Here is a 12,370-nt window from a genome sequence, read left to right as displayed (position 1 = left end):
ACCATTCAGCATTTTGTCCACAAATGTTTATTGACTCCCTACCATGTGACAGCCACTGTGCTAGACGCTGGGAAGTCAGCAGGGAACAAAATGCACAGTCTCCACCCTTCACCCAGCCTCTTGCAGTTTACATGCTAGTGGGGAAGGAAGACATTAATCCAATAATCAGGCAGAGAAACATATAATTACAAATTGTGGTAAGTGCCAGGGGAGAGGGGGCACGTAGGATGGGAGCTGCAACACGGTACTGGTCTACATTGTCACAAGAACCCAGCCTGGTTTCCTGGTGATTGCTATAGCTGGTAGCCCAGCTGGCAGGGGCTTCTCAGGCAGATCTGCCCAGGCAGACTTGAGGAAGCTGGGCCTCTGCTGGCCACTCTGACAGGAACACTGGGTTGTCAGAGCAGACACCTCAGGGTATCCTGGCTGGTGGCATTGGCACGGGCACCCTGGGACTCTGTTCACAGTGGCTACTTGACAGGGTGTGTGCAGTGGGATGGGGGACAGGAATGAGTGGATGGACAGCCTTAAGCACCCCTGTCTCCCTCTTTATTAGGCTGCTGATCCAGGAGTTGAGACGGCTTATTTTCCTGACTCTTGGATGGGACAGAAAAGCCACAATCTGTTCCGCAGATGGTCATTGAGCACCTACTATGTGCTTGGCACTGTGCCTCCAGCTGTGTGGCATTCAAAGGAATGTAGCCACACTTCCATCTTCAGGAGGCTTATAACCTGACCACAGGGAGCTCAGGTGTGCACATATGTTTGTTAAATAGCTAAATAGTTATGCAGAATGAGATTGGAGACAAAAATAGGCATTCCAGCCAAAAGAACCCCTGCTGCATATCTGTCCAGGTCCTGGAGTGGTGGGGGATGGGAGGACAGTCTGGCTGGAACAGCAGGGTCTAAAGTAGGCTCTGGGAGGCTGGAAGGTTGGTGAGTGGGACAAATGATGTGGGAAAAAATGTTGGAATAGAGAGGAAGGAGCGGGGGGCAGAAATTCAAGGTTAGGGGATGGAGAGCATGGCAGTTCATTCTCATGGGGATGGAAGGAATTGGGATTTCTGACTGCACTGCCTAGAGGTTTTGGGGGTTCAACTGGCCCCCTACAACCCTGAATACCTAGGAGGGGCTCTCAGGGGCTCAGAATACAGCCTTGTCAGGATGGTGAGGAGGGCAGCCCAGTTCAGAGGCCTAGGCTCACTGTTCAGCCATGAGAGGCAGTGAGGGTGCAGTGGGAAGGTGCAGGTCGTGGGGAGAGCCCAGGCAGGCTTCCCTTTCCCCCTCTGAGGCTGAGCCCTAGACTGGCTTCCCTCCAGGATGGCTGGGCAGCTTGGGCCCTCCTCTGTAGCCAGGAACAGATTGACTGTGACATGACTGACAGAGGTCTTAATGGAGGGGTCAGGTGTGTCACACTGGCCTGGTAATCAAGTGGGCCTACCCTCCGCTGAGCCCTAGGGTCACTCATGTACCCAACAACCATTCGGGAGGTACAAGCATTTGGGAGGCCCCCTCAGGGCAGGAGAGGGTGGACCTTGTGCAGGAAAACAAGGCCACTTTCCTCTCCATCTGAGGCACCTCTTGAAGCCTCATAGAACACACTGGATTTAATCTAGCAGCTCTGTCTTCTAAGCCAGACAGGCCCAGGATACTGTGCTGGGTGCTGTGGACATACTGAGCTATCAGACCCAAGCCTCCTCCTGAGGTTGCTCCCAGGCCAGGGTGGGAGACAGAGAGAAGTGCTCCTGTAGCACTTCTGAGGTAATTTTTACATGTGAACTAATTTAATCCTCCCAACAATTAGTACTTCCTCTGGAAAAGCTACAAATACTATCCACATCTTATAGGTAAGGAAACTGAGGCCCAGAGAGGTTATGGAACTCACCCAGGTTCTTACTACCAGTCAGTGGTAGAACCAGGATTTGGACCGAGGTGGGTTGGCTCTAGAATCTGTATTCTTAACGCCAGTGTTCTGCTGACATAATGGCCAAAATGTTGAGTGAGTGGGGTGGGACGGGAGGACCTTGCTCAGGGGCTTGGGCAGGTCAGAGCCAGTCTAGGCCTCCAGTAGGCTGAAGTGGGGTGATCATAAGAAGCCCTTCTGCCTTCCCTGAAGTCCCCCTGCTCTGTTTTTGAATATTCTGTGACTTGAGGATTTGTCCCTGTTAAACCAGATTCCTCTGAGTTGGACTGCTATCACTCACTCACACCTTCATGGTGAATGGGTACTGAGTGTGCTGGGTCCTCACCTGGAGAGGGGAGAGGATTCCCGGGAGTTGGGGTCTCTCACATCACTGAAACTTCGGCCCCCTGGGTGAACCAGTTGCTTCTCTTTTGAAGCCCACCACAAGCTGAGCACAGTGGCAGGGGTGGGGGCGGCCAGGCCAGTACTATGGCCTCAGTTAGGCTCGTCTTATCCCTGGTTCGCATATGCAGAAGCTGAACTCAGACAGAGGAAGCAAAGTCACTGTAGTATAGCCAGGGTTGCCTAGTGCCCCCACCATCTAGGCTGGCTGTCTGGCCTAGTGAGGCCCCATACATCTCTTCCTCCCCGAAGCCTCTCAGAGTAATGGGCTGACTCAGTTAGTTCAGGGCAAACCCTTGAAGGCCTGTCAGCCCTCAGGACTTGTAAGCATCAGGGAGATGTACCTTCTGCCTGGGAGAGGAGAGGCTCATTAGGAGCCGACCTGCAGCTTGGCTCGGAGGAGACTATAGAGATGCTTGGTGTGCCGGGGGCGAAGCCTGGCGACTCTGCCGGTATCCTCCATCCTTGCTGGCCTCCTGAGGCTCACACACACCGGGCTCTCACTCCTGCCCCGCACATTCAGAGACCCACAGAATGTGCTAGCTCCTGGCCCCAAGGCCTGGCATTGCCACTGACCAGCTGTGTGACTTGGGGAAAGCCATACACTCTGGGCCTCCCTTTGAGATTTTGTGGAAGGAGAGTATTTTTACCATGTGGCCTACTTCATGAAGTTTTAAGGGATCTTAGCCAACAGATATTTAATAATAATATTTATATTACCTAGTATATGTTAGGTACTGTTCTAGAAGCTGAAGATACAACAATGAACAAAACAAACAAAAATCCCTGACCTTGTGGAGCTGACATTTTTGTGGTGAATGGAAATTATTTGGGAGACAGGAGCTTGGAAGAAAGGCTTGAGTATTTCAGGCTTAACAATGCTGACCGTGTGAATGATGTAGTTGCCTTCTCACAGCAACTCCAAAATGGGTCTGATTACCCCATTTTACAGAGGAGTAAACGGTCTTCAGGGGCTAAGCCAGTTGCAGAGGGCCACACAGCTAGTACCTGGAAGAGCTGGGATTGTCATCCAAGGCCACCTGCCCCAGAGCCTGCAGTCCGCCCTGTCCACCTCCCTGCCTCCCAGATTAGGGGCTCTGTTCTGTCTTTCTGTGTCAAACAAGATGTTCATTTTGTGAGGCCCAGTTCATTGTCACACACCCAGGAGCCCCTTCTCTTGGTTGCTGTCCCCAGAAGTCTCAGTTGGTCTGACATGAGCCTTTGCTGGTCCTGTGCTAAAGGGTTGGGAGCCAAGGCCTGTAGCTCACAGTGGCATGTGTGGTGACCTGGGGCTGCTAGGTCAGGGCTGGATAGTGACAGAAATGTCACTAAGTAATCAAAGCTGTGCCTGGCTTCTGCCACTGCCCCTCCCTGTCTCTGGGCACCGTTTCTCTCACCTCCTTCTTCCTCAAGGCCAGAGGTTGTAGCTTTCAAGCTAATCTGACCTCTAGGCTGCCAGCCATTCCTGGAGCCTTGACTGTGATTGCTGCTGGGCTGAGTTTGCACAGGAATCTCACATTCAGTGATCTCAACTTCAGCAGCAAGTTCAAATCCCCTAAGGGGTTTTTAACAATTCCCATGCGCAGGCTACACCCCAGAACAATTGATTCTGTATCTCTGGGGTGAGGCATCAGCATCAGGCTTGCTAAAGCTCCCCAGGGGATCCAATGTGTAACCAAGCTTAAAAACCAGTAATCTCATCTGGAGAGGTCAGAGGCTGTGGCATCACATTAGAATCAGCCAGGGGACTTTTAAAAACTATTCGTGCCTAAGTTCTATCCAGACCAACTTAATCAGGCCCTCTGGCCATGGGATTTAAAAAGAATCTCCCAGTGATTTTTTGGGTATCCAGGGCTGTGGCTATGACTGGGGTCCTCCTACAGTCTCTGAGCATGTGGTTGTCACTGATTTAGTCACCTGAGGACTGGTGGTGGTGGTCCTAGGAGAGGTACTCCTTGCTGGAGTCCCTGAAGGACCCCCGCAGAGCTAGGGGTGCTCTGGGGAAGGACTGGGAGACTTCAGCATTGTGGGGCAGCGTCTTGGCTCAGACCCTTACCAGCTGTGTGTCCTTGGGCAAGTCACTGGGTACCCTTAGGGTTCAGTTTCCCCACCTGAAAATGAAGGGCTGGAGGTTATCCCTCCAGAACATGTACAGCAGAACCACTTTAGAAATCTTTGAACTAGATTCCTGGGCCTTGCCCAGAGCTGCCAGGAACAGGGCCTGGGGGTCTGTGTGTCTCAAAAGTTCCCTAGCAGTCTGCCAGGCGGCCAGGCTAGGGTGCCACCAAGGTCACTTCAGCCTTGTCATTCTAGGAATCAGAAGTTGCAGAGCCCAGGTACCCAGGCTCAAGTGATTTAAGTAAATTGCATGTGAAAAACTATCCCAAATGTGGCCTGAATGCTAAAGTGGAGAGAAGGAGGCAATTTTATAGAGATCCACTGCATGCCAGGTAGTTTGACCAACTTACCTTCCCAGCTATTCTGCAGTGCCGTTATTTTCTCTACTTTAAAATGATGGTTTGTGGCTCAGAGAGATCAAGTGACATCCCCAGATCCCACTGCTAAGGGCCCAGCATCCAAATCCATACCCAGCCACTTTCTACTCTTTCCAGATCATCAATCAGTCCATCTTCAGGGGTCTAGATTTTTTGATTTTTTTTTTCTTTCCATAATAATTCACCTCAGAGAGACATTGTTTTTTGTTTTTCACAAGAATTTAAAGGATTTCTTTACATGGTAGGCTTTTATGCCTGCCCCATTTTACATTTTGATAACAAAAATCCAGTTGGTACACAACCTACGGGGCATTCCTTCATTTCCAAAACAGTTCCTGCACTGCTGCAAAAGCCGCACCCCACCCCCATGCCCCGTGGAGGCTCATCTGAAGGGAGACAGCGCCTCCTTCTGGGGGTTCCGGAACCCCAAGGCTGACTTCCCACAGACCTGAGGAGATGGGCTGTGACCATGGGCAAGATGATATGTTCATAGAACACAAGCCCAGGCAGCCACCTCTGTGAGCCCCATTTAGACCTGAAGGCTGGAGACCCCAGCTCCCCCACGCCTCTCCCACCCGCCCAGACCCTGACCCTGCAGTGAGACCCTGGCAGCTGCCCTGTCCCTGGGCATCCCTGGAGGATGGCTGGCACCAAGGGTTAACCCACAACCCTCCACCTCCCTCCTCCACTTCTGGTCTGCTAGCCTGTTGCCATGGAAACAGGCTAAAAATAAAATGGGCTCCTGAAGCCCAGCCCCATGCTCAGGAGTCAAAACAAACTAATTAAAGCAGCCAGGCTAAAATGTGAAGATAATTACACCCTCACTCAGGAGCCAGTCTGGTGTGGAAAAGCTCAACAGGCCATCTCCAAGTCAGGGCCCTTGGGCCCAGCCCTGACATGCAGGGCTGGCTGCCCAACACTCAGACCTCTTGGACCCTGGGGTCCCACCACATAGTCTTGTCACTCCTCCCCAGGAGAGCCCTCCCTGCTTAGAAGTGACAGCCGGGGAGCAGCACACTCCCACTGCAACAGCCCCACCCCTGATAAACTGACAGTATGGCTTCATGCTGGGACCTGTGCCCTGTCTGCAGTGGCCAAGCAGAAGGTGGGGTGAACTGAAATCTGAGGCTGCTTTTCCACATCTTCCCTGAAATTCAGGGAAGTCCCTACGTAGCTCTGAGACTGCCCCATCTCTAAAACCTTTAAAGGTCTCAAGATAGTTCCTTTGTCTCTTGGGCTGCTTCCTCTCCACTGAGGGCCCTGGGAGCCTGGTGGGTGTTCCTGCATCCCCTTTTGGTCCAGGAGCATAAGAAGGGCCCCATCCTCAGGCCATGTAGGTGCTGGGTCTAGTCCATCCCACCACGGGTCCTTTGCCTTACAGGACCATCAAGGTGGAGGTATACGACTGGGATCGAGATGGCAGGTAAGCTGGCAGAAGGACAGAAGGTGAGCAGGGATGGGGTCAGCAACTTGGGGGAAGGGCCCTTTCATGGGGAGAGCTGTGCCCAGGCCCCCACCCATGGCAGCTCTGAGGGTAAGGGGGCCTGGGTTCTCCTGGGGAGGGTCCACTGCCCCCTTGGCTCATCCCTGCCCAGCTCCACTGAGGCATCAGAGGACCTGTGTCCTGCAGGATATGGTGTGAGAGGCATTAGAAGCCTCTTTTCCTCAAGTAGTTGCCTAGCAGTCAGCCAGTGCCTAAAATCTCCCCACATTTTGGGAGAATTTAGAATTGTCTTTTTTTTTTTTAAATAATTTTTAAGGTACATCTTTCGCTGATTTTCTTTATTTTTTTAATGGAGGTACTGGGGATTGAACCCAGGACCTCATGCATCCTAAGCATACGCGCTACCACTCATCCCCCTAGAGTTTTCTGAAATGTGTATGTTCTGAGGTGTAGACAGATACTGGTGACCTGAGCATTCATGGCCATGTTCTCTGTGTCAGGCTAAGCATTATGGGGTGAAGAAGATGCAGCTCAGCCCTCAGAGACTCACTGAAATCTAGCGGGTAGGCCCTCAGCTCATCAGAGGAGCTGTTTGCAGGGATCAGGGCCTGAGGGAGTGGAATATGGGAGAGTTAAGCTCTAACGCAGACGAATGGACCCAGGAGCTGTGAGGCAAAGCCTGAGTAGGGCTGAGCCTGGCCTTGGGGAAGCCAGTGCCTTCCCCTTCTGTGGGTCTAAGTGCCCCGAAGGAGCCAGTGTCACTGAGAATTCATAAACAAGGACAAGAACAGGCCTCTCACAGTTTTAGTAGAACCCTCACTGGCTCCTGCTTGTCTGTTGAGCCAAATCCAAGTATGTTATCTTGACTTGTGAGCCCTCCATTCTGCAGTAGGGAGTGTCATGGAAGGGCTTTAAGCCCTGTAATCTCCACTGGTGCCTCTCAAGGCTGTGACGTGGACAGGGATGCTGGAAAGGGCTGTGCAAGCCCAGGTCTAAATTAGGCTCAAGCCCCTTCCAAAGAGCTCACCTTCCTGAGACCTTCCTGCAGAGAAACTCTGGTGCCAACTCACTCTGTCCCCTCCTCTCTGCTTTAACCACATCACAGGCAAGTCAGCCTCAGGTTTCCACCCATGACTCACCTCGTCATCTCACCCTGGAGTTCCCCCTACTTCTCCTTTACCGGGAAAGCTGGGGCCAGCCAACAGATGCCCTTGGGTCCCACTATCAAGGAGCTCACAGTCCGAATGCTGAGAGCTGTAAATATGTAGACAAAACGCAGTGTGGGCTCAAGGTGGGGCAAGGCCCCAGGGACACCTGCTTGGCATCACTCTCTATCAGCAGCTCCAGGCCAGGCTATTAACCGCTACCCTCTACCAGGCACAGTGACGGTGAAAGGCAGCCAATCACGGGGAAGATGGGAGTTCTGCTTTGTACAAGGTTTGGCTGTACTTAACCTCAACACACACTTGTGGGGCAGAGATCCAGAAGGTGTAAACACTGCAGAAAACACCTCAAGCTGCCTGGACATAGGACTAATTGTCTTTTCAAAAAATGTTCTTGAAAAAATGTCATGCACACAGAAAAGTAGAGAGAAGAGTTGAATGAACACTTTAAGCCTATCACCTGAATCTAACAAGTGGTACATGTTGCCATAGTTGCTTTATCTGTGCTTTGCTGATGCAGTTTAAGTTACAGTCATCGTGGCATTTTTACCTCTATGTATCTCATTGAGAATGTCTAAAAAACAAGGGTATTTTCCTACATAAGTACAAATATCATTATCACACCTGACACATTGAACAATAATTCTTGAATACTGTCTAATATTCATTTCATATTCAGATCTCCCCAGTTGTCCCCAAAATAGCTTCTATTGCTAGTTTGTTCAAATAAGTAGAAGTGGGTCCCATTCTCCAGGAGCCTGCTCTTTGCTGGGTGACTGTTAGGTTTCTTGTTCCATGGGTGACGGGTGACACTGGACTCTTCCCGGGGACCCAGCCTCTCTGCTGGTGTGGACCCCTGGAGCAGAGGCCCTGGGCAGAATTGGGAGCCAGGGGAAGGGATGTGAAAGGTGGAGGGATGGGCAGAGCAGAGTCTGGGCCTCGTGGTCTCAGCAGCAGCCTTCCCTTGCAGCCATGACTTCATTGGGGAGTTTACCACCAGCTACCGGGAGCTGGCCCGCGGGCAGAGCCAATTCAACATCTATGAGGTGAGGCAGATGCCTGAAGGCTGGGGTTTGCTGTTATAATACATATCTTCCAGTCACTAAGGACTACAGTGAGCCATGTGCTGGGCTGGGGTTTTTTGTTTGTTTTTTATTGAAGTGTAGTTGATTTACAATGTTGTGTTAGTTTCTGATGTGCAGCATAGTAATTCAGATATACATATATATATATTATTTTTCATATTCTTTTTTTTCCCTTAACTTTTTTAAATTGGAGGCACTGGGGATTGAAATCAGGCCCTTGTGCATGCTAAGCATGAGTGCTACCACTGAGCTATACCCTCCCCCTCATATTCTTTTTAATTATAAGTTATTACAAGATATTGAATATTGTTCCCTGTGCAATACATTGGGACCTTATTGTTTATCTATTTGATATATAGTAGTTTGTATCTGCTAATCCCAAACTCCTAATTTATCCCTCCCCTCCTTTCCTCTTTGGTAACCAAAAATTTGTTTTCTATGTCTGTGAGTCTGTTTCTGTTTTGTATAAATTCAGTTGTATCATTTTTTAGATTCCACATATAAGTGATATCATATGATATTTGTCTTTCTCTGTCTGACTTACTTCACTTAGTATAACAATCTTCAGGTCCATCCATGTTGCTGCAAATGGCATTATTTCATTCTTTTTATGGCTGAGTAGTATTTCATTGCGCGCGCGCGTGTGTGTATTTATCTATATATAGATCACACCACAACTTCTTTATCCAATCATCTGTCTATGGACATTTAGGTTGCTGCCGTGTCTTGGCTGTTGTAAATAGTGCTGCTATGAACATTGGAGTGCATGTATCTTTTCAAATTAGAGTTTTCTCCAGAGATATGCCCAGGAATGGGATTGCTGGATCATATGGTAACTCTATTTTCAGTTTTTTAAGGAATCACCATACTGTTTTCCATAGTGGCTGCACCAGATTACATTCTCACCAATAGTGTAGGAGCGTTCCCTTTTCTCCACACACTGAGGTGGGGTTTTTGCATGTTCTCTTGTGAGGTGGGTGTTATTGTTCCATTCTACTGTCAAAGAGACTGAATCTCAGAGAAATTAGGGGAGTTGACTGAAGACATGTGGTCCAGTAACTGGCAGAATCAAGAGGCAGACAACCTAAGCTTGTTTGACTCCAGATCACTGAGTTATAGGGCCCCCTTAAGAGAGCTCTTCCAACAAGGTTGGGGGATAGAACTGTGGGTGGGGCAGAAGGTGAGAGACAGTATCAGAAGCTTCTGAGCCTGAGACTTGAGATCCTGAATTCAGAATAGCTTCTGCGTTCAATCAGAACAGTTTCAGGACCTGCAGAATATCTTATCTCTTCTGGAAGGAAAGACAGGAATAGGAGTCAGGATACCTCCGTCTAGTCCTGGAGAACCTTGGACAAGGTACCCAGTCTCTCTGGAGATAATAGTGTTTGCCCTCAAAGAACAGTTTCTATGGCTGAGCCTTCGTCTGTGTGTGTTCTCCCTCCCAGGAGACCATCCCACCTTCCAAAGCTAGCTCAGGCCCTACTCCTCTGGGGCCTTCCCAGCTGGGCCAGCCTTCTGTGCTCTCTCCTTCTGAACTTCATGGACAGCACAGTTCACGCCAGACCCACTAAACTGCAGAAACTTATAACCCTAACTTATGGCCTGGGTTTCATATCTGACTACCACGTACTAGCCACGTGCCCCTGGCTGAGTTCCTGCCCCCCTCTATGCCATGCACACTGAGAATTAAGTAAGTTACTAGAACAATGCCTAGCCCCCAGTGAGCATTATGTCAGTGCTGTCTCCCAGTATCATCTGTTGAGTGCCTGGGTGCCAGGAGATTTACATTTCACAACCATCTGACAAGCTGGCTCTATCCTCACATCAGTAGCCACTCAGCTAGTGAGGTTGCAGAGCTGGCTTTGACTCCCATCACTGAGTCCAAATCCCTCCATATGTCCACTCCCTCAGCCTGTATCTGTTCTAAGTGGGATGGTCTTGTGTTCCAGCTGGACTGAAGTTCCCCAAGGGCAGACAAAGTGGTAGCCCTTTCTGTTGCTCTATTCACATTGGCCTGCATCCTGTTGTGCACACAGTGGGTGCTTATTATACATCCACACTGAATTCAATAGAACAAGGCTATTTGTGAGGATGGACCGTGGATAAATTTCTTTGAAAGAGCTCTGATCCTCACAGATAATTGCTTTGTTTTCTGCAAGGATAAAAGACAGAGCTGTCCCTGTCCCCTACCCAGGCAGAGAGAAGCAGGCTCCATCTTTCCCTGGACTCTTTTAAGGAGATTTTTAGGGAAGTGAAGGGAAGGGGTCAGATCTCTTGGAGCTTGACTTCTAAGGATTCTTGACAGGCTCAGACGAGGCCATGATCTCTCAGGCTTAAAGCAAAGGAGGTCAGATTACTCATTTCTCAGTGGTTGATCCCTGCTCCCTTGCAATCAACAAGAGAAGCTACAGTGCTGGTAAGCAGAAGTGCTGTCTTCACACATTGGAAACGCCATCAGGTGGAAAAGGAATTAAACTCTGGCAGCCCCAAGGCAGGCCTTGCACCATGGAGGGCAACACTGGGAGGTCAGTTTGGACTCAGGAAGGTCTTTTTAGAGTCAGAACTTCCTGAAGAGAGAACAGTGTTCTGCCACATCCTTATCTCAGGCCCTGGCATCAGCCTGGGTATCCAACTCGTATGCCCAGCTGCCTGCTGGCCACTCCTCAGACTTAGCCTTCCCAAAGTGAGTGCACTGGCTAAAGTCCCCCACAACCCTCCTCTCTCCCCTGGCCAGCCAGTTCCTTCTGTACTGTCATCATGGGGGCCATGGCATCCGAGGAGGCATCCTTGACATCTCCTGCCCCTCGCCCCACACCCAGTCCACGATGGAACCCCACTCCTCTTACCACCTGTATATTCTGACATTTGTCCTCTTCATTCCCCTCCACCCCCACTGTCACCATCTCCCCTGTGTGAGGGCTTTGCAACAGTCCCCTAATGGCCTTCCCGCCTCCTTCCATCCTCTACTTGGTAACCCAAATACTCCTCCGACATGGTAATTGACCACATTGCTGCCCTGCTTAACACCTAGCTGGACATCTCACCCAGCTCCTTGGCCTGGTTTGCACAGCCTCCACCCTAGCTGAGGTCCTGCGGGGTCCGTTACCTATGAGATAAGTCTCAAGCTCCTTCACATGTGTGCCATACACCAGTGACTGCAGTCTAGGTGCAACCTGGGTGGGGGGTGGTGTATCAGTAGCAGCACAAGTCACACCTCTAGGAGCCCCTAGGGTCCAGCTCTGTCTCCTTCCCTCTGCCCACCCCTACTTTCAGCCCCATAACACCACCTGAGGCTCTGTGAAGCCTGATCTATGCTGGCTCAGTCTCTGTGGTTCATTCATGCTGGTGCCTCCCCTGGGGCTTTGCTCTCCTTTACCTGGTTGGGCCTGCTCGGCCTTGGAGACTCCCTTTGATGTTCTTCCTCCAGGAAGTCTCCACCTGCACGCCTACCCCACCCTAAAGTCTGAAATAGATGCCTGTCCTTGGTGCTCCTGTGCCCCTCACCACCCTCTTCCTCAAAGACCATGATGTCCTCAGGGATGGGGGTGATGTCTCCCTCACCATTGTGTCCAGAGCCAGCACAGCTCCTGGAGCCTGGGAGCCACTCAGTGGCCCTTTGCATAGGAGGGCAGACTCCAGACCTGCCCTGCAGGCCCTGGGGACCCTGGGTTGGTGAGGAGAGGGAAAAGAGAAGGCTTAGAACTCCAGCCCAGGAGTTGGGATGTTGCAGGGCTGGCCTCTAGGGTGCGCTGGTCCCCTGCATGGAGCTTCGGGTGCAGCCGCTTAGGACTGGAGAGGCTGGTACATGGGGGAAGGGGTGTGCTGGGTGGTGCATGAAACCCCAGAACAAACAGGATGCTTTCTCAGTGCCCACTTCA

The 12,370-nt window shown here is 50.7% G+C and overlaps 1 protein-coding gene across 3 annotated transcripts in view; it reads left to right on the top strand.

Annotated features, from left to right (window-relative positions):
• Window positions 1–12,370, top strand: part of CPNE5 (copine 5) — an 87,187-nt gene that overhangs the window by 57,609 nt on the left and 17,208 nt on the right. For 2 of the 3 annotated variants that reach the window (XM_031434815.2, XM_010994473.3), the window contains 2 exons: window positions 6,182–6,223; window positions 8,378–8,453. In XM_031434815.2, the coding sequence (XP_031290675.1) occupies window positions 6,182–6,223; window positions 8,378–8,453 (118 nt within the window). The remainder of the gene's footprint in view (window positions 1–6,181; window positions 6,224–8,377; window positions 8,454–12,370) is intronic. The other variant, XM_064476450.1, reaches the window with a different exon arrangement.

The sequence above is a fragment of the Camelus dromedarius genome, chromosome 19 (genome assembly GCF_036321535.1).
Source record: "Camelus dromedarius isolate mCamDro1 chromosome 19, mCamDro1.pat, whole genome shotgun sequence".
Taxonomy (NCBI): domain Eukaryota; kingdom Metazoa; phylum Chordata; class Mammalia; order Artiodactyla; family Camelidae; genus Camelus; species Camelus dromedarius.
This window is presented reverse-complemented; position numbering and strand designations above follow the sequence as displayed.